This window comes from Synchiropus splendidus, chromosome 17, assembly GCF_027744825.2.
Source record: "Synchiropus splendidus isolate RoL2022-P1 chromosome 17, RoL_Sspl_1.0, whole genome shotgun sequence".
NCBI classification, from domain to species: domain Eukaryota; kingdom Metazoa; phylum Chordata; class Actinopteri; order Syngnathiformes; family Callionymidae; genus Synchiropus; species Synchiropus splendidus.
The window spans coordinates 7,413,265-7,433,476 of record NC_071350.1 but is presented as its reverse complement, the minus strand read 5'-3'; the positions used below and the strand labels follow the sequence as shown (position 1 = coordinate 7,433,476).

The window sequence follows — 20,212 nt, the reverse complement described above, 5'->3', positions numbered from 1 at the left end:
CTCTCTCACCAAGACTGGATGTCAGCAACCACTCTGGCCTCATCCCGCTTCCCTTTTGCCACACAGGCAGGCGTTCCAGTCTCCATTGGTGGCACACAAGAAGACCCCGCTGCCTGTGTGGCTTTCTCCCCCGTCTGTTCCTCCTGGCCAGTTCATTCGAGCAGCCCCTTGGCATGACTCTTTCTCTCTTCTCTGTTGAACAAGGAGATCAATCCTGCTGGCCACCTCAGTGTTACCAAGAAGAAGGACTTTCCATTTTGCAAAATCTCACTTCCCTCTTCTGTGTCACATATAATTCCAAATTCAGACAACATAATCCAACACTTTAATGTAAAAAAGGCACCGATCTTGATGGCCAAAAGTATCACATTTAATCATGGGGAAAATACAAGGAGGTAAGAGGTGGAAACCAAATTCTCCTCCTGTCCACTTGTCTGAAGAAGAGCACAGAGGAAGGAGGTTTACAAAAGCCTCAACTAACAAGGGATACAGATGTCCGAACAGTATGCTATATTAATCTGCCTTTCGTTTTTTGAGGGCTAAATTTAGCATGCTTGAAGTGTTACATGTCAAAACACATAAGTTGTTCCTCACCATTGATGACGTTCACCTTTTCCTTGAAGCACAAACATGGATGCTGTTCCCTTCTGTCTGCTTCCAAGTGAGTTCATAATTGTTGACATCTATTATGTGTGCTTGAAGCAAACTGCTAACCTTAAATAATGTGTTGTTTGTACTCACAATATTATCAAACACCGTTGCTCTTTAAACAACTAGTGAACAGAACAAAATATCCCTTAGCAAAAACAAGTACGCTTGAAGTCCATTTCATTAAGTATACTTGAGTACAAGCACGCAAGTATTGTCCAGACCATATATCAGTGGTTTACTTGAATGTAACATTTTTTAGTTTACTAAAGTGTATTTTCAAGAATTCAGAAGTGTCCAAGAACCACACTTGTAATCCACCACTGTAGATATATACTTCTCATTCACATTTCTATTATTTAATGTATATTTAAAGATCACAGTATCTATAGGCGAAAACTGTAAAACTGTTAACCATGTGCACCACCAAAAGAGTACATGTTCACCTCCAAGACTGAACAGTTGGTGAAGTACTTATGGTCAACTAACGTCTACATTGTACCACACATCACTATGGTTCACACTCACAGTGACAAACATTTATTTAGTCATACAATGAAAGCACTGATCAACATGAGAACAAGACAATATCAGAGCAAAAGTATCTAACAATAACAACAAATGTCCGTTTTATACAACCATTCACCTGCTCACGTGATCCTTTGCACATTTACTTTCTTGATCACCTCAATAATATACTGATACTATACTATACTATACTTAATACACTATACTATCCGTCAGAAAAAAGTAGGATACTTGAAATGATGTATTTCAAATGTAAGTATTTTGAATGTAGCGTATCAAAAGTAAACTTCAAGTATACTTCCTCAGTGGTGTTATAAAATAAGTATTTATAACTCATTGTACACTTGAATACGCCTGACTCGATGGTCTGTATTTGTCTTTTGAATGCTACCAGGATTTTTGTGGCGTCTGCCTATGTTATGCAATTTCTAAGCCTAGAAGTGGGTCATCCATTATTCTAGACGTAAGTTGAAAACAAGCCCACCCTGGACTGATGACTCGCCTGACTCTCATATGCTGTATGTATATAAGGAATTTGTCATCAGGGAGTTGTCGAAGGATGTTCACTTCAGTCGATACACCACACGGAAGCCTTGAGAGTCATGTCTGATCCTACTGTACGAAGAGTTCATTCGCCAAGCCAGAAACTCTGCGTGTCCACATCTGATACAATGAAGTGGAAAACATAGTACCCAACATGAAAGTGGTGAAAAAGATCCAAAGAACAAAATAACAGGTCAAGTCGGGAGCGATTTGCTCTCCCCGATTATCGGACACCCTAGACAAGGATTCTCTGACAGGCTAATCTTCTCGGGGTTACAGTCATCAGGCATCTACTATCTTTGGTGAAGAAGGATCAAAATCGGCACAAAAACAGCCCGATTACTGTAATGTGTGTGGCTACCTCTGTAGCGCCTCTGGCCAAACCTACATATTCTGTCTGTGGGAACTGCTAGAGTAGCGAGCAAGGTCATTCAGGTTTTGCTTATTTATCTTCCCAGGCAATATCATATAGCCTGTAAAGAGCAAGGGGTATGAATATAAAATACAGTTTTCTTGTTTGGAGCTTGTTCTCAGTACCAGTCTGAGGTTTATCTGCAATGTTCTTTACCACTCAGATAGAAGGGGAACGGGTCATTGATGCCTGTGCATGGTATACCCGAAAGTGACAGGAAGACATGGAGGTGGATTTCAAGATATTTATGGCTGTAAGCTAGCTATTAAGTGGTTGGTGGAATTGAGGGGGAGGCGTTATTGACTGTCCTCAACACAGAAGTTATAGGAGATGTATTGTTTACAAGATTCTGCTGAGTTGAAGTGTAAAGAGAGAGTCAATGTCATTGGGTTTGAGTCCTTTGCCGTTCCACAGGAGGCCCTTGAAATGCTTTATTGAAATGCTTTTTAACAGGACACAGTTTTGAGAGAGAAAAACAAGAAAGCAAAACCAGAACAATTCCAAGAGTGTCCAAGACCACTTGCTAGTACGACGATCCTTCGCAGATGACACTAAAGGATGACTGGAAGCTGCTTCCTCTTTTGTCAGCGGGCAAAACAGGAAGTAAGTGCACATGATAAAAACAGACTGGAAGGGACAAGGACAAAAATGCATGCATCATACAGGTGAAAGAATGGAGGGCCAGCACCGGTACTTCATGCATTTTGACATAAGAGACACATAATTCTGTCCTGATATAGTTTCACAGTTCTTCTACACTGTGATCTTATGGGGGAGAGGACAGACAGGACTTAATTTGTGGTGGGCTACTTATCACTGTCCCTGGTGTTCAATTATCTCGTAAACTGTGCTGTGGGCTGGAGCTTCTCCTCCATATTTTCTTTCCTGATGGACCCTTCAGCAGAAATGCTCCCAACGGTGCCTGGATGTCGGTTACTTCCGAAAAGTGACATTGTCTTTCTCACAAGCTCTTTAACCTTCACTGACTTGTAGCTCGGTTGTGGACTTAAATGTCGAGCCGAAGTGTACCAAGGACTCTTCTTTGCGAGCTATGTGACTGACATTGAAATTGTGTTTTCTTTTGTGACTTGCCAAAAAAGTCTTTTTCCAAATCTATTCAGCGCTCCACCATTTATTTTTTTCTCCACTCCTTGTCTGGAGAAACGGAAAAAACTTAAATGTACTTTAGTGCTGCTCCTTCCGTTTCTCGAACTCCGACACTTCCTTTCAGGTGTTGATAAATATGTACGCAAAGGCTCCTTCTCCATGATACTTTAAATAACTTCACGACTGCAAACAATTTCCAATATTAATTCCGCAACACTGATGCTGTGTCGATCATTGTTGCTTGTGATCAAGTAAAAGTAAATCTTTAGTTTTTTGGCTGCACCAAACATTTCTATCCGTTACAAAATGACACAGTTACGGAATTGTAGGCGTGCCAAAATTAAAAGTGGCAAAATAAGAAAAAAAAAATCTTTTTGACGCAGCACTAAAAGCTTTGCTTGCTGTTGTTGTGTTGGTCAGAAAATGCAATACTTTGACTTTGCTGTGTACATTGTGACTGCATGCAAGTCGAAGGAGGACTGAAGAAAAGTGGCTCCGCAAGAAACAGACGTCATTGTAACATGCTGTATACACAGAATATATACACTAAACGTAGAGAAAGGTGAGTATTGATGTTTCAGACTCCAAGTTCATGAGTCACTCTCCATTATGAACACCACTTACATTTGAGTAGAATTATGTTTTCATTACAGAGTAATACACATTTGCCTTGAAAACAAATGGCATTGCATTCATGTACAGGCAGACATGAAATCCGATGTTGCACTGACGGCTTTCAAGGCTGCGGTGATCAAAAGCAGACTTCTTTTTGAGGTGCCTGCAACAGTTTTCACGCCATGAATCAATTCAGTATCAAAGTTCTTCAATCCGCATTCAGTCTTTTCACCGTGGCTATCTTAATTGGAAGTGAAGCCCTCCGAATGTCCTTGAGACGGCTGACTCCGATGCTGATGTTTAAACATATAAGCTGCACACAAACTGTCGGAGAAGGAAGAGGCAGCCAAATTTGAACTGGACGGGCTTCAGAGAACGCTGAGGAAAGCGATGCAGACGGTGGTACGAGCCCAGACTCTGGTGAGAGCTGGTACAAAGGCTGAAGATGAGTCGCCACAGATGCCCCCCTGGTTGGAATTTAGCAAATGACTTTTCGACCAGTTGAGGTTGAGGTGGCAGCCAACAGGGAAGTGTTGGCTGATGTGAGAAGATTTCAAAGATAAATTCATTTGTGTTTGTCTACCCCCATTTTTTTGTCTGTAGTACTTGACAGTAGTGACATCTCATGTTGCAATAGTGGGGACACCACTTTTTGGAGGCTCCTAGTCTGGGAGCAATTCACCGTCGATTGACTGCGCTTGTTCTGTAAAATGTCAACTATCTGGCCTGAGAGAATGAGAATTATGTGAAGTAAGTTTGGCACATTATTCAGCACCGAGTGCTGGGGTGCTCCACAGCTCTGACTCAAAAAGAAACATTAAAGGGATGGTTTAAAGGTTGTTTGTCTCCGTGTGGTGCTGAGAACTTGAACAAGCAGGAAACCTTTCCCACGCAACTTCCGAGTCAGGAGTCTCTGGTGCCACCCATGCGTTTGATCCGCGGTCTTTCTGGAGTGCTTGCTATTCCTGTAACTCTCCGTGTGTACTTAGCTTCTGTGAGCAGTTTCCCCTTCATTTTCTTCTCATTATTTTGCGACTGCCACTCTGAAATTGCAGAGCGAATACCTACCTGAGTATCAGGCAGTTTTGTGGTTTTTATTACGTAAATGTGAAAAAGGCATGTTCTACATGATCCCCAACTCACCACTCAGTCTTTTGAAAGTAGACAGAGACCAGAAATCCAAAATAAAAATCCAAAAATTCACTTTGATAATTTTTATTTTTTTTTAATAAAGGGATACAAAAAAAGCTTAAAAAATAGTGACAGATTGATGAAGTTTCATGAAGCAGTGTTCTCTTTTTCAGCTTGTTATAGGGCTCTGGTGTCTTTAAAAATGGGTCAATTGGTAATACGTAAATATTTTGAGTAGACAAGACTATTTGGACATGTTTCACCATTAGAGGCGATGAATTAAATTCAACGCAAAACAAACATAGTTGTTGGCAACTGACAACATCAATGGCTTCAACTTTTATTTTACAATAGATAACTTGAGTCTTTTACAGTGCTCTGGAGGACTTTTTACATTCATCTTTGCAGAGGTGTTGCACAGTGAAGTCACCTTGAAAGACACTAAGTTTCAGGTCAGGACTTTGAGAACACACCCCTTAGTTTTTCTTGAGCGACTTAGTGGACTTGCTGGTACGTTTGGTTTGCATCGCTCTTTAGCTTCAGGTCACAAACACATGGACATTTTCCTTCAAGATTTTTTGGAATTCTTAGTCCATGGTTCAATTTATCACAAATTTTGCAGGTCCTGAAGCAGAAATGGAGGCCCGCACCATCACATCACCATATTTATTGTATTGTTGGCTTGTTTTTTCACAAGATTTAGTCTAACACACACCTTCAGCTTGGAAGCCCTCAATGAAGGTCAACGTTGCCCACTCTCTTTCTCATGGTGGAGTCATGAACCCTGACCTTGACTGAGGCAAGTGAGACCGTAGGGTCTTTGGTGACCTCTTGGAAAAGTTTCTGTACACAACAGGTCATTTTGGTCAGTGACTCCTGCAATGGATATTGGCTGTCACTGTGGTTCGCTGGAGTCCAGACTGATGGATTACAGTGACATTCTTTGTTCCTGTGTTTCAGGTCTGACAAAAATGCAAGAACAAGAAGAGGAAACCTTTTTTTTCTCACCATCGAGCTCCCTTGAATCAGGATAACTTGTCAAGTTCAACTAACTGAACTTTATCTCACCAATATTAAGCAGTTTTTGCTCGATGCATGTATTTATATCTTCAATTTTGCCAAGCCTTTCCACAGTGCACGGTATCTTTAGGCTTGAAATGATACTTTCAGGCTCAGGTTCATAAAGTTGGATGAACAAACGCAACCATTTGAGGTCACCTCAAAATTGTAAAACCTTTTTTGAAAAAGTTGAAAGACTAGAAGACACAGTCGATTGAATGTCTATAGCTGACACATAAGAAGGTGTATGGGGAACAACAGACACCAGCAGTCAGGGTTCTCTTTAAGAGTATCCGCATGTCTTTCATTAACAAGATGATGCTCGCGATCATTCCCGCCTCCCTGCTGACAAAGGTCCAAGCAAAAGACACCAACAATTCTTTGATCCCACTTCTGAGCCACAACAGAGCTGTCTATTGTTTGGAGGTTGGCGTCCCACAGAGGGACCACTGCAGGTTCACTTGTCAGTCAGTCATTAAAGAAACTGCCACGCTTTTATTCAGTCGAAGACGGCTTCATAACATGTCAACTGTAAAGAACTTTTTTTTTTTTTTTCCTTTAAATACTGGATTGTTTCACTGTAAATGTTTTGCAAATGAGGTTTTGTTTTTTTTGCCACAGTAAGAAAGAGACTAGCGGTTGTGTCTCACTGGAATCTTTGATAAAAGCACGTAAAGCATTCGCGCACATGGAACCTGGGGGCAAGAGCGAACATGAATAGCTCATAGATCTGTCACATGAAACCTTCTCTGTCCTTCATCTGGAGACGAAGAGTGCAGGGGCGACTCGACTGACAGGCGTCTCCCAGCCCACCTCATATTTCTTCACTTTCCTTTGAAAACAAGGTCACAGGCTGAGGAGACCTAAAAATGTACAGATAATAAGGCCCAGGGAAAGCGCATGAAAATGTCTTCCCTGTTGACATATGATGCTGCAGCTGAACAATAAAGAAACGTGAATGGGAGAGAACTGTCTGAACCATGGCAGGAGGTTTCATGGGTACGATCTTTTTCAAAACATTTGTGATTTATCCAACCAGATAGTGACCGTTACTGATCACAAAAGGCTAAAAAAAAGGATATATATATATATATATATATATATATATATATATATATATATATATATATATATATATATATATATATATATATATATATATATATATATATATATATATTTTTTTTTTTTTTTTTTTTTTTTTTACAAACTGCAATATCGACTTTTGTGGAAAATTATACACTGTACAATCACAACTTCATGTGTTGTTGAATTAAAAAAAAATGGACCACTCAAATATGGGGCGACAAACTGCCTCTTTCTGTCAATTTGTGCATATTCCGCCCATGAAAGTCACAGCCAGCAGAGATCAACAGCATTAAAGGAGAAGGAGGCGGCGTCTCCTTAGAAATTCACAAAACTATAAGCCGCTAATCTCTGCTGCATCTTCCACAGGTGGTGTCATGAGCTGCGTGTTTGCAGAACCCAAGTGACAGTGTCCGAGATAAAAATATGACAGGGTTAAAGCACAAACATAACTGAGGAATTATTGAGAAACAAGACAACAATGGAGTCTTAGGACACTTCACAGTCACACGACAGTCAGACATACTTCACACCAGGTCACAGTACAAGCAATAGAAAGTACAGTGACTCACAAACTCATGCACAGTGAAGCAGGAGGAAGTCAACGAATGCTGGAAACACAAATGCATGGCTGAGGAAAACAGGGAGAACAGAGGGAGAGGAGGCATTTTGTGGCAGCACTGAACTGACTCACAGTTAATCTAACTAGAAAAGCTCAAGGATCAGGAAGCAAAGACAAGAACAGACCAGGTACTGTATAATGGAGAAAGAGCCACCCTGCATAGGAGCAACATACATCCACTGCTCACCTCAGAGACAGAAGGGTTTTGTCTGGTGTGTTGACACCTGGGAAACAGCTGTAGGTGTGCACCATTAAGCCAAAAAAAAAAAAGTGGCGGGACACAATAAAACCAAAATAAAAGCAAAAACATGACAGGTGGCATGTTAACGCCTGAAGCAGTAGGTTTCTGTCATATACCTTCACGGCTTGGAAGTTCACTCTCACTCATTGTTCAGGTTGCACCAGAGTCCTGCAGGTCCATGTTGGTCCTTTGATTTCTCCCCTTCTTTGCTTTCAATGATTTTGGTTGTTACGTTCTTCATGTTTTTTTTTTCTTTCTTTTTTTTAATTGATTTATGTTTCATCATGTGTACGGACTTCAGTGACTTCATCACTTTTTGACGTGAAGTGCATCTGTATTAGAAAGCTTTCATGACTCGGTCTGTGGATGAAGTCTCATACAGTCACCCATCACATTTCTCATCACTTCTGAGGTTGGGTCGGGGAGCATTCCTGGGCACACTGACTTTTCCCGCACCAGGTGTCACTCCTGTCAGCTGGCAGCAAAATGAATAGGCTCACACATTAGATGACCTTTATACAAGTAACATCCGACTTACCACCTGCTCGACTTACGTCCATCCGTACTTAGACCACGGACAGCAGATGCTTATTTTTTGCGCTGCATCGCGTACAACAGTTACAGCAGCACAGTATCCAGCATCTCACTCTCACACAGTGATCTACCACTACATTAGCACCTATAACCCTCGCGTCTGCTATTTGGAATGGCATTCGACTCACGTCTTGTCTGACTTACAACCGGTTGGTCGGAACCAATCCCAGTCGTAAGTCGGATATTACTTGTATAGCGGTAACATGTTCTATATATAGCATATTTATGTGGTTCTGTGCTTTTGTCACGGTGCCTCCAAGTTTACATCGTGGCGAAAGCAGATGATCAATTGAAGTGCTATCTAGTGGCACAGTTACTGGGATGGGATGAAAGGAGCTCCACCCTTGGTGTAACCATAACCTGCATATCCCTCTTACGGGGTACGTCAGTACATTATTTGCTGCGGAAAACAAAGCCTGAGTCTGATTCGAAAGCCTAATGGACTTTATGTCCTCAATTTCAGAGCCCACTTGACGACATTCTCTGCTCTAAACATTCATTGTTTTCGCTGAACACCCAAAACAATGAAACCTCACATATTTTATACCGACAGCGCCATCTACTGAACACTGGAAATGTGGACATGATCGGCTAATAAGGCGATGGTTATCTTTAAGAAATAGCGGAACAGCTGACAATTGTGAAATAGTCTCATGTGTTGAAGCCCACTGGTATCAAGGAACCTAAGCAGCAGAAAGATGGACAGCTATATGTACGCTAACATATTTCAAGTCGTAGAAGTCCAAGAAGACGCTTCGTTTTTTTGCCGGTCATAAATTACTGATGTCCACAGCGCCCAACAGTAACTAAAATTATTTTGTGATTGAGAGAGACTATTGGAAACAAAGCAAAAATGGATACAGTGTTAAGGTTTTAAAGCCGAATGAGAATGTGTTTCTGGGTACTGGTGTTCTTGCTATTGCATATGAAGGATTAATACCATCTCATGTGTAAAATGTATTCATGAAAAAAATGTATATGTATAACATATTCTCATGAAAGAAAGAACAACTCGCAACTTCAAATCACATTGAACCAGTTTATGGACAATCGCTGAATCAAATTATACTCAGATGACTATATACCACAAGAGATCGGAACACGGAAATCCGAATCTCGAGAAAGGTCAGGAAACATATGAAACAATGCAGCTGTCAATACTATCATACATTGTACAATCAAGGGTAAAAGTAAATTTGGAATTACGTCTTAAGGTTGTCTGTAGTGCTTGTGTAACACAAAATGAATTGGAATAAATAGTCAAGAGGGGAAAAAAAATAAATCAGTGCCAGTTTGTTTTCTCCTTTAATAGGCATTTAGAACAATTCAAGCTTATTGACATCAATTGTTATTGTGTTTTATTATGTGGGATGAAGAGGGTCGCGGCAACCCTTGGTTTTGTAGCAGGCATTTTAGTTCTCTCCTCTACTCTTGTCAAAACAAGTCTCCATCCCAGGAATTTGTCTGTGGTTAACTGTTATACCGTCGTCATCACAAGCACAGAACCGACCACAAGAAAAGCATTCCCATGTACAATAGCCTCTTCCTAGTTGTTTTGGCCACCACCAGCGAAACAGTACACGACTTTGGAGTGATGACTTTTCTGAGAATCTATAGTGTCCCAGGTAGTTTACGAGAGATGGAATCGTAGTTCATTCCCGTGATCTCGTGATTTTGTTTCAAGAATATTTAAAGATAGAGAATCAAGTAAAGGGTATTTCAAGGTCATATAAACCGACTGTTAAGTGTCATGTCACAAGCTCCAAAGCCAAGTGTATATTTGTTTTAATAATGTGTGTGCGCCAGAGTTGTAAATGTCTTAAGTTGCAAATATCAAATTCATTTTATTTCTTTACCTGCTGAAAAAAACGAAAACAAAAACAAAAAAGTGCTCACACTTTAGATTCGGGAACATTTATTAGCCCAAAAAAACCCTACTTATTCAAGTGAGTATTCACAGAAAGTTAGCCAAGAATTCCCCATTATGAAGTGTCTTGTTAAGACTACATTATACTTTGGAATAGTCACCGGAAGTACAATAAAAGGCAGTAGTTTATGTGTTCATATCAGTTCCCCAATCTAAAGTATTACCCATTTGTTGTTAAAGCATTCATTCAATGTTCAATTCAGAGTCCAAAACATGTACGACAAAGTGTCAGTCATTTGGAAAATAAAATACATTTAAAGTGTGATAAGAGTAATGATAGGATAATAACAGGATAATAATGTTTACGATTATTGGGGCCACAAGTGGAGGTATTGTTTTTCCTGTTTTACCATCTGCTAGCAAAAAACAAAAAACAACAACAACTTTTTATTCATTTCCTATTCCACTACGCCTGTAATTGGTGTGTGATAGTTTGTGTGGAGCTTGAGCCTCACAGGTTTAAATAGAATATGCTTTTATAATTTGATGTTTATTTTTGTTTTCTGTCTCCCGTGCGTGCAGTCCACTTGTTATTCTAAACATGGAACTGTTACCACGTTGCAAACTCCGATCATCAACTCAGACATTACGTCACACTGCTGAAAGTCGTGTAATGTCAAGTGGGAATGAATCCAAAGTAAAGCACCCGATTCGAACTGGACAATATCAGCGAACAATACATCATCACACTTGTGCTGTAAGTTAAGTCTGGTCACTGGAGAGAGCTCTCCTCGGGCAGACTGAAGGAAATACAGATTCAAATTCATCCATGAAACAAAAGAAGTGACAATCACACCCAGAGTTTTCAGAAGAGTAACTTGAAACATTCACGTCATCTAACATTTCCTTCAAGCAGCTTCACTGCAAATTCACTCAGATCTGGAAGGTAAGGTTTTTTTTTTGATGAGAATCTCCCCGGTTTCCTTTGAGTAACATAGAGCAGTTTAAGCGCCACCTCCTCAACATCATTTAACATGGGGTTGCTGTCCTCCTTCTGTCATTGTCGGGAGCTAATCTCCATTTGAATATAGATTTCCATTTAGCAAAAAATCACTCTGGCAGACCAAAAATTAGACAAATGAAAACAGGCAATCCACAATAATCACTGTATTGTCATTTTCTTTTTTTTTTTTTAACTGGGTAAGAGTCACCCGCCAGCATGACAGCTGAGCTCTAATCGTCCTGCATATATTGTATATCATTCAAACAAGAAACATTGCAGTTTTCCGCTCAGAGGCCAGTCATCATCCCCAAATCCTTTTTCAAATCAGATCACACTAATGCAAACATCTGAAGTATCAAGGCTGAAATAAAACTTGGAATAAGCCTGAACTAATCTCAAATGGCCTGTCTTGGGAGGAAACCAGAGTGCCTGAGAAGAACTACATGTGAGCCAATGTGACGACTGACCTTTGACTATTCTATTATTTATGTTCAGGAATGGATCTCACGGATAACTCACTGGGAAGGGACTTGTTTTTCCACCCATGTGTTTGTTGTCTAAACGTTTTTTTGGTAGGCAATGTAAATCTTGTTGCTTCTTTCTGAGCGGGAGCAATGCCTGGTTTGTTTCTGCGATATGATCCAAACTGTACATTCACACCAAATATGACTTGGCGACACTTGCTGCACGTTTCGTAACCGAGTTTGGGCAGTTTCCCTGCAACACTCCAACGTAAGAAAAAAGTTGGTCAGTCAGTTGGGGGCATGTCCAAGGTTAGTTGAGAGTCAACATGGCTCACCGTAGCGGCAGAGTTATAGCCCTTAATCTTGAACTTCCCTTCCATTTCTTCATCTTTTCCTCTCTGCATCTAGCACTTAAAAAGTGCGGCTTGTTGGCAAAGGCCCATTTATGTTTTATACTTCCATGCATTCTTTGCTTTGGTATTGCTGTTCACCAATATGTCCACCAGGGGGAGCAGCCCAGAGCCAAATCTTCATCACACCAAAACCAACAAGGCGCCTGTGGAAGAAGTGTTGAGAATGCAGCTCTTGCACAAAAGTGTTGGAGGCGGTGGTTGGTGAGGCCATTATATATATATATTGCAACTGGAGGACGGAGAATATCCACCATTGTGATAGTTTCTTCCTGTCTCATTCGGGCTATGTATCGGTAGCAACAGCAACACTGCCCCCATGGTTTCTCGTGGTACTGCTCCATTTGGCTCATATTCGTAACCTTTGCGGAAACACGATGAAATTAACGCAGTGCATGGACTGAAGGTTCAGTCTGTATCCAGATCCGTACATAGCGTTGAGCATAAATGGGCCTTAAAACTGCAAACGTTTTCTGAAACGTGCCACTGATTCTTGCTCTTACTCAAATCATGTTTTGCGTGAACGTACAGTAAGGCTAGGCAGTTTATCCTTTTCAGTTTGGATCAAACCCACAAAAGCTTGCTGGTAAAACCTGGCTCACAGTGTGATCCAAACCATGGTCATGCCGAATAAATGGGTGGGAAACACATGAAGCACTTCAGTCAGGGAGATAATGTTGAAAATAAAAATGCTGAAAAGTGAAAAATGTCCTTAAGAAAATGCATGCAATGTGTGTCTGCGCCGTTTTTAAAGCTTTCACAAATCCTAATACTATTAACCTCTCAAAGGTTATATCAAAGAGGTGAACTGATGAAGGTGATGAAGACGCAATACTGCCTCAGCTACTACCTGAAGATATATATGTATATAGAAGAGAGGCAGTAGATTACAAGTATTGTTAGATTGTTAACATGGTAATTCTGAAAAGGCAGCCACATGTATTTCCATTATAAAACAACACCAACGTACAAAACTATATGTAGTCAGTTTGAGGAAAGACTGGCACAAATATATTCAGATGGAGGGGGAAAAAATGTTAGCATTATTTGGGCTTAGGGTTGCCAGATCAGCCCATCCTCCCCCGATGGCGTAGTACACCGATGTTGAGACAGTGGATTTTTGAGTCCTATCTGTTTCAAGTTGATGCTTAAGCTTTCAATGGAGTAAATCACAGTTATCCCTAACCTCAACCTGCGTCTTTATTTTACGTGACACGCTGCCTACTGCCTCAGAATATGCCGCTGAAAGTCGAACGTGCTTCACTTGAAAGCCGAATACGTAAGGGTGCGGCGCTGAAGGCTCCTTTCGACATCAGTATGGGACACAATGGGAGTGAGGACATGTTGCAGGGGGACAGGGAGAGGTGGTCTCTCACCAGTTTTCAATGTTAGACTCTATGTTTTTCATGAAATTTCAATCACTGACGCTTTTAAAACATCAAAAATAAACATCAAGAGCATTTTAAGCTTCTTCAATTCAGCCCTGCAGCTTGAATAAGCACTTTGTCTGGTTCAATTGTCAGTTCGGAGAAGAAAGTGAACTTCTGATTGTCATCTGACATTTCGATTTCACGACAGACTTCCAGATCTCTGAGTGAATTTGACACGATGCTGCTGTAACCGCGGTCGTGTTGTCGCCTGTCATTGGATAAGCATTTGGAAAAGGAAAGAAAAAACAGAGGAAAAAAAGAGTGCAGTAAGTGTCTGTACATATTTTCTCCACACACTAAAATCCGATGCATGATGTTGTAGGACATTGCCTGAGAAATCATGGTGTTCTATTTTGTTTTGCATACGACTGTAAAAAATACAGTTAAAGTCAACAATCACGTTTTCATTTTTTCCCTTTTTGTTGTTTCCTAAAAAAAGCTTAATGGTATTGTACAGATATTGACCAGGACATTACACCATAATAATAATAATTAATAATAATAATCTGAATGTACACTTCAATATTGGGCAATAAACAGTCAACTATCAACAGTTACATTTACTTTTTTTTTCTTTTCTCTTACAAAATCGTTTGGGGGGCAAGTGGGGTTGGATGGGGAGCAGACTCACAACCAGCTTTAAATTAGTGCATGATTCAGATTTTTCCCTTCCTTAGCTTAAAGCTTCTCAATGCTGCTTAGTCAGCAGAAAAACAGACTCCGTCGCAAAGCTAGAAAGAAACAGAAAGCAAACTTGGGGTAAACCACCGGCGCTCTTGTCGATCCATTGTTTTTTTTTTTTTTTTTCTTGTTGGACTTAAAAGTCTGTTCTTGCTGATCATGGTTGTTGAGAGAAGCCTGTAGGTTGCCGCATCAGAACTTCAGCAGCTGCAGCAGAGTTAGCGTCACAAGGGGATATACAGAGTGTTGGGGAAGTCCTGCTGCTCCGTTCACGTCATGCATAGCTCCGGGGCCTGAGGGAATTGAACACACACATTGTGTTTGGAAGCATAAAGACACATTGATACTGAGATTTCAGTGAGGCTTTCTTGTTCATAGCCATTGTACATTTGATTTAAAGGGTGATTTTTTTCAACATTTGTTTACAATAGCAACACAACATAACATACTGTAGAGAATATTCCTTAGAATAACCTCAGAGCCACTGAATGCTGAGAAACATTGTGCACATCATGGCCACTCTGGTGTTGAGATCATCCTCTTTTAAGTTATATTTTTATTTATTTCGAGTTAATTCTGCTTTAGTGCAATTAATCTAGATTTTTAAAATTAAACTACTGATAACTTTGAGAAAAGCTCAAGCTTTTAAGTACATGATTGTCTATGGCCAATGATATGATTCACAGTGCGTGGCCTGTAAAAAGCAATTACAAAGCTCTGCTCCTTTGATAGTATAACATCAAAGGAGCAGTAATGGTTCCCTTGTTTTAAATAGGCGAAAAAGCAATTGTGCCACAGTTAGTTCACTTGCTGAAGTGACCACGCAATTCTTCATGAAATTATGGCTTTTCTTACCTTTCTGGAAGAGAAACACTTCTGTATGTGTAATTCACATGTCAGTTTGTCTTCTTTAATACTGCTACTTTTAACATGCAATCGGTGAAATATGCCTTGTGTGTAAATCAGTAGTATTCAGCCGCAGCCTTGCGAGAAAGCGTTTTTAGACTGGACTGAGTGGAACCCCATTTGCAGAAGTGGGGGAAGAGCTAGGAAACAGACAAATGACAAGTATAATAACTGGCATGTTTAGCCCTCCACGGTCACCATTGAAACTGCACTCATGAAAATGTAGTGCTGTCCCACCATTTCCAGTTTAAAACTGGGTTCTGGGTGCTACCAACCAAAGCTGGATTCGTCTTCTGCTAACTGCTGAATAAGAGGAACCAAGGGTCTTAATCTACTACATTGAGTAAGTAAACCACCCTCTGTGACCTCTGGTTATATATATCACCAAAAGAAACTTTGGAACTCTCACTCACCATATAGTATTATGCTGGCATTAGTTATTCCCATCGTGTTCATGGCGACACAAGTGTAGTTTCCGTAGTCTTCCTCCGAAACGTTGAAGAAGACCAGCATCGACTGTTTACCTTGGTTCTCTATCTTCACTCCATTGATACCGTTGAAGATCCTGGTCATGAACAGATAAGAAAGAACTCATAAATGACCCTTTGGTTTTTCAGTCTTCATCGCTAGTTTGTAAATCAAGACATTTCGAAGAGACCTTCCTCTTCGGAGAGGTCAGTGTTAAAGTTTTCACTTTACAGAAATGTTTTGGTTGTAAAACACCATATTTAAGTTTCCCATTGCATTTTCCTGCCACTTCAGGACGGTGGGTTGAGACAGGCATTTTACATGCCTATATTTCTTCACATCTCTGCACTCAAACAAATCTCAAATCACGTATAGAACAGACGCGTCTTTTGTCGGATAGTTTTCAAGCCTAGATTTCTCTTGAGGATGATATTCTTGTCACTCAGCCGTGCCTCCTTTGCTGCCACCTACGCACACAGAGTGGGGTGACACATGAAACGTGTGTCTGTTTCTCTCATAACAACTGACAATACATTGACAGCGAGACTTGACTTGGGGATAAGGAGGTCATGAGGGTGACCTGTTTAATGTGTAGGTGGGAGGCTGCACCAAACATGTCACCGACAAAATGCATCAGCAAATGTATGTAACTCAGATCTAAATGAGCCTTTTTCTTTTTCATTTTGTTTATTTTATTTATTTATTTATTCATGATTATTTTTGTACTTTTTTCATGCATTCATATGTTTCTTTTATGTATTGATGATACTGTAGTTTAAGAGCAGACAGATCTTTCTCCAAATGAATCACAATAATTATTGAGTCTACTTTGTTTAAAGTAGTTTCTTTCTTCTAGAAAGCTCAAGCATCCTGTTACATTACGTCAGTGGAGTTTTTTACTGAATTGTCGAGCATTAGGAAGACGTGCGCAAACTCTGGCAGAAGGGTTTACAGAGCGATGATGCAGGCTCCACACTTATGTAGCCAATTCAAAGTTCCCACTCCAAACTCTGTTTTCAAAAGATATTTCATCGTTCCCACTCCAAACTCTGTTTTCAAGAGGTATCAGATCTGTGGGCCATGGACAACGTCACTGCGTAAACAAACACTTAACAGAAGTGGATACTATCATCTGTCGCTGTGTTATTGGCATTTTAGTTTATAGTAGGTGCCGTAAATTCATGCAAATATACCAAGAGGTGTTTATGGGCTGATGAGGTTTCACGAAACAGTGTCGAAACAATTGACTTGAGAGCAAAAAGCGCCATATAGAGACCTCTGAAAACCATTTCACAAAACCTTAAAAAAGGTTTTGTCAACGGTTGCCTTGTTTCTATACATTGTGAAGCTAAACATTAAGCATGAAAAAAGACTTCATTTGGGCGGATTACATAATCTGTATTGCCACATTATTACCTCACTATTAATGATATTAGAAGTGTTATAACACACAAATGGCATATCTTTGTCAAGAAATATAATGCAAAATCATCATGCATTTGCCAAGTTTATCAAAAGAAAACCTTGAACTATGCGCATATATCATCGCTTATCAGCTCAAATCACCCGGTGTGGTTTGTCGGACTATGTCCGTCCCTGACTGAACCATGTTCTGTCTTTTGAGTGTCTCTAATACCCACTTCAAACAAAGCCAAGTCTGTTGAAATCAAAGAGCGCCGAGGATCAACTTGCCTGCGGTCTTCTTTGTACCACTCAAAATCTGCTCTGGGAACAGCTGAGGCTTCGCATTGCAGGATTCCTTTTTGCCCAAGTGGCGTGCCTGTACTCCGGGCCTTGGAGATGAAGGGGGGGTCTGCAAGAGAGCAGACAGAGCAGAGCATTATTCTCCTTGCTGTGAAAGAGCACAGTCCTAAGGTTCAAACGATTAGAGGAGATTTGGAACAAATCTGTGGTCGGACTCTTATTTTTCGTGAGGAGTTTTAGGTCGCTGTGGTGGGAGGTCTGAAGGCAGGGAGGTTTACTGCGTTGACTCTTTGCTCAATATTTCCTGGGTGCTAGACCCTCATGAGAGAAGCCCATAAACAGCAAAAGCAACTGATAAAAAATCTCCCATGACTGATACAGTTGACTGTTGGCCGGTTCCTATCAGGCTATTATCGATTTGTGCAAGTGGAAGTTAAGTCTCTTACAGTTGACAGTGACTTGCACCGTCCTGACATCAGGGACCGAGATGTCGTTGGAGGCGATGCACTCGTAGGAACCCGACTGCTCTTTGGTGACGGCTGTCAGCTGCAGATGCTCCCCCTCCGTCACAAATTTATGAGTTCCTGCCAAAGAAAAATAAGACGTGCACAACAAATGTATTAGTAAACAGGTGTGACTTTCACTGACCTCCATATGATTCTCTTTTGAATCTAAACCAGCCAGCAGACATGAAGCAGGCGTCTTATCCATAATACAAGCCAGCACTGCTCTGTTTCTGCAGAGTTTTTGTTTTCCTTGTGTCCATTTTTATTTATTTACTTCTAAGGAATCCATTAATAATCTTTCAGTAGCACAAAGTAGAAGGAATTAAAAAGTGAAGATAAAATCAAACATATCACTTGCATATATATCATATTCTGAAATGACGCTCCATGTGTTTCAAGATAACTGCCTCTTCGCAACACCGTAGTCACTTTATTGTTTGTACCAGAGGAGATGATAGAACAGCAGGCCAAGCTGCTGCTGCAGAGTATTTTTCAGTTACTTTTTCTTGTTTTTCTTTTGCCGAGTTTAGTGCTTTTTCGGTTCTAGTTGCTTTGTTATTTTTCATTTATTGACCTTAAGAGTATTGAGTCGTATCTGAGATTCATAAGCAATGTTCTTTGTCTGTGGCTGTCAAAAAAACAACGTTAGATCCACATTCACGTCTGCATTTGTCAGAATCTGTCTGAGCCAGGAAATAGTGCGACGCATCTGTTTGGAAATTGATTTTGGCCAAGCTCCTCAATGTTTTTATGCAGACAAACTATACAAATAAATGTGTTTTCACTTCATAGTAAAAGCATAAAATGAAATTATATGAATAAATGAACAAAAAAAAAAGAATGTATTGTGATCTGAGATTAAATCTGCAAAAAGACACTATGCGATTCAGTGTGTTCATGAAGCAGGCATATAAGACGTTCCAAACTACTGTGACTACTGTGAAAGTACTGTGCACTTCCACCGCACTCCTTGGTCTATCCATTACTAAACAAACCACAAAGGTCGTAATGCCCTCACTTTATTCTATTCATTTACATCTGGGTATTCTTCAATAAAATGTTACACATTATTGTTATTATTTATTTTTACATATATATATTATACATATATATATATATATATATATATATATATATATATATATATATATATATATATATATATATATATATATATATATATATAATCAACCTCTTTCGTCCTGCAAACCACAAACATGGCGATTACATTTTTGCCTTTCAGGTGGTATTTTGATATTTTGTTTGTCATGGGGTTGATCTCTTCGCCACATTTGAAATGAAGTGGAGCCATTTCAAATAAAAAATTATCCACAAACAAGGACGTTCTTCACTGCAAAAAGCACATTTCCTGACAAGACAAAGTTCAGTGCTCCATCTACATCATGTCAAACAGCAAAACTTGGGTATGAGGAGGTTAAAACGGGTGAAATAGCGTGTGCGCCAGAGTCATTGAAAATGCTGAAATCTTAAGGCATGGTGGGCATTGTGTGTTCTGGACGGATAAACCAGAGAAATCTTTAGTGTGAAGTCCTGCATTTTAAGTGACCAGGCTTCTTGAGGCCCAAATATCCCCAGCATAACCCTTTACTGGTGGAGGTCCTCAATGCTGTTTCACACAGGTCTGCAACACTATGCTCTTGTCTTGCCTTGTCTTGGGTGGAGGCTTCATGTGGAGCTTCTTTTGCTCTGTGACTCCACCAGGAAAATACAAAACACTGTGTGGAAACTTTGAGACAACACATCAAGCCATGAAAACGGGGCTCCCAAAAGCCTTAACCTCCATCCAATCACAGATTTGTGAGCAGGCAGGCCGTATGCAAGCCACTTGTTTGACTCACGCAGATGGATTACAAAGAACTTCACACATATGGTAATTCTGCTGAATGTGTTCTGGCTGTATGTGCAGGCATCACTCACTCTAAGGATTGCAATCTCGCTATCCTGGGTTCCAGCTTCAAAATTCACTTACACAACAAATTTCATTTCTATGTTCCACTTTCCCTCACAATACACCTTTTTTTAAAAAATTCGAGAAACAGTTTTCAACATCCAGGTTCAATTCCTGGATCTCCTCATTCACAATCCGAGCTAATAGCAGGGAGAAAGGCCCACTTTAGCGGCGACCTCGCGGCTGACACAAACAATGTTAAAAGCATGTTGTGGTGA

The 20,212-nt window shown here is 40.2% G+C and overlaps 1 protein-coding gene across 2 annotated transcripts in view; it reads right to left on the bottom strand.

Moving 5' to 3' along the window:
- Positions 1-14,547: 14,547 nt before the first annotated feature.
- Positions 14,548-20,212, bottom strand: part of opcml (opioid binding protein/cell adhesion molecule-like) — a 330,675-nt gene continuing 325,010 nt past the window's right edge. For both annotated transcript variants that reach the window (XM_053847035.1, XM_053847034.1), the window contains 4 exons: positions 17,966-18,103; positions 17,508-17,628; positions 15,761-15,912; positions 14,548-14,734 (listed from right to left, as the gene is read on the bottom strand). In XM_053847035.1, the coding sequence (XP_053703010.1) occupies positions 14,634-14,734; positions 15,761-15,912; positions 17,508-17,628; positions 17,966-18,103 (512 nt within the window). In that variant the 3' untranslated portion in view covers positions 14,548-14,633. The remainder of the gene's footprint in view (positions 14,735-15,760; positions 15,913-17,507; positions 17,629-17,965; positions 18,104-20,212) is intronic.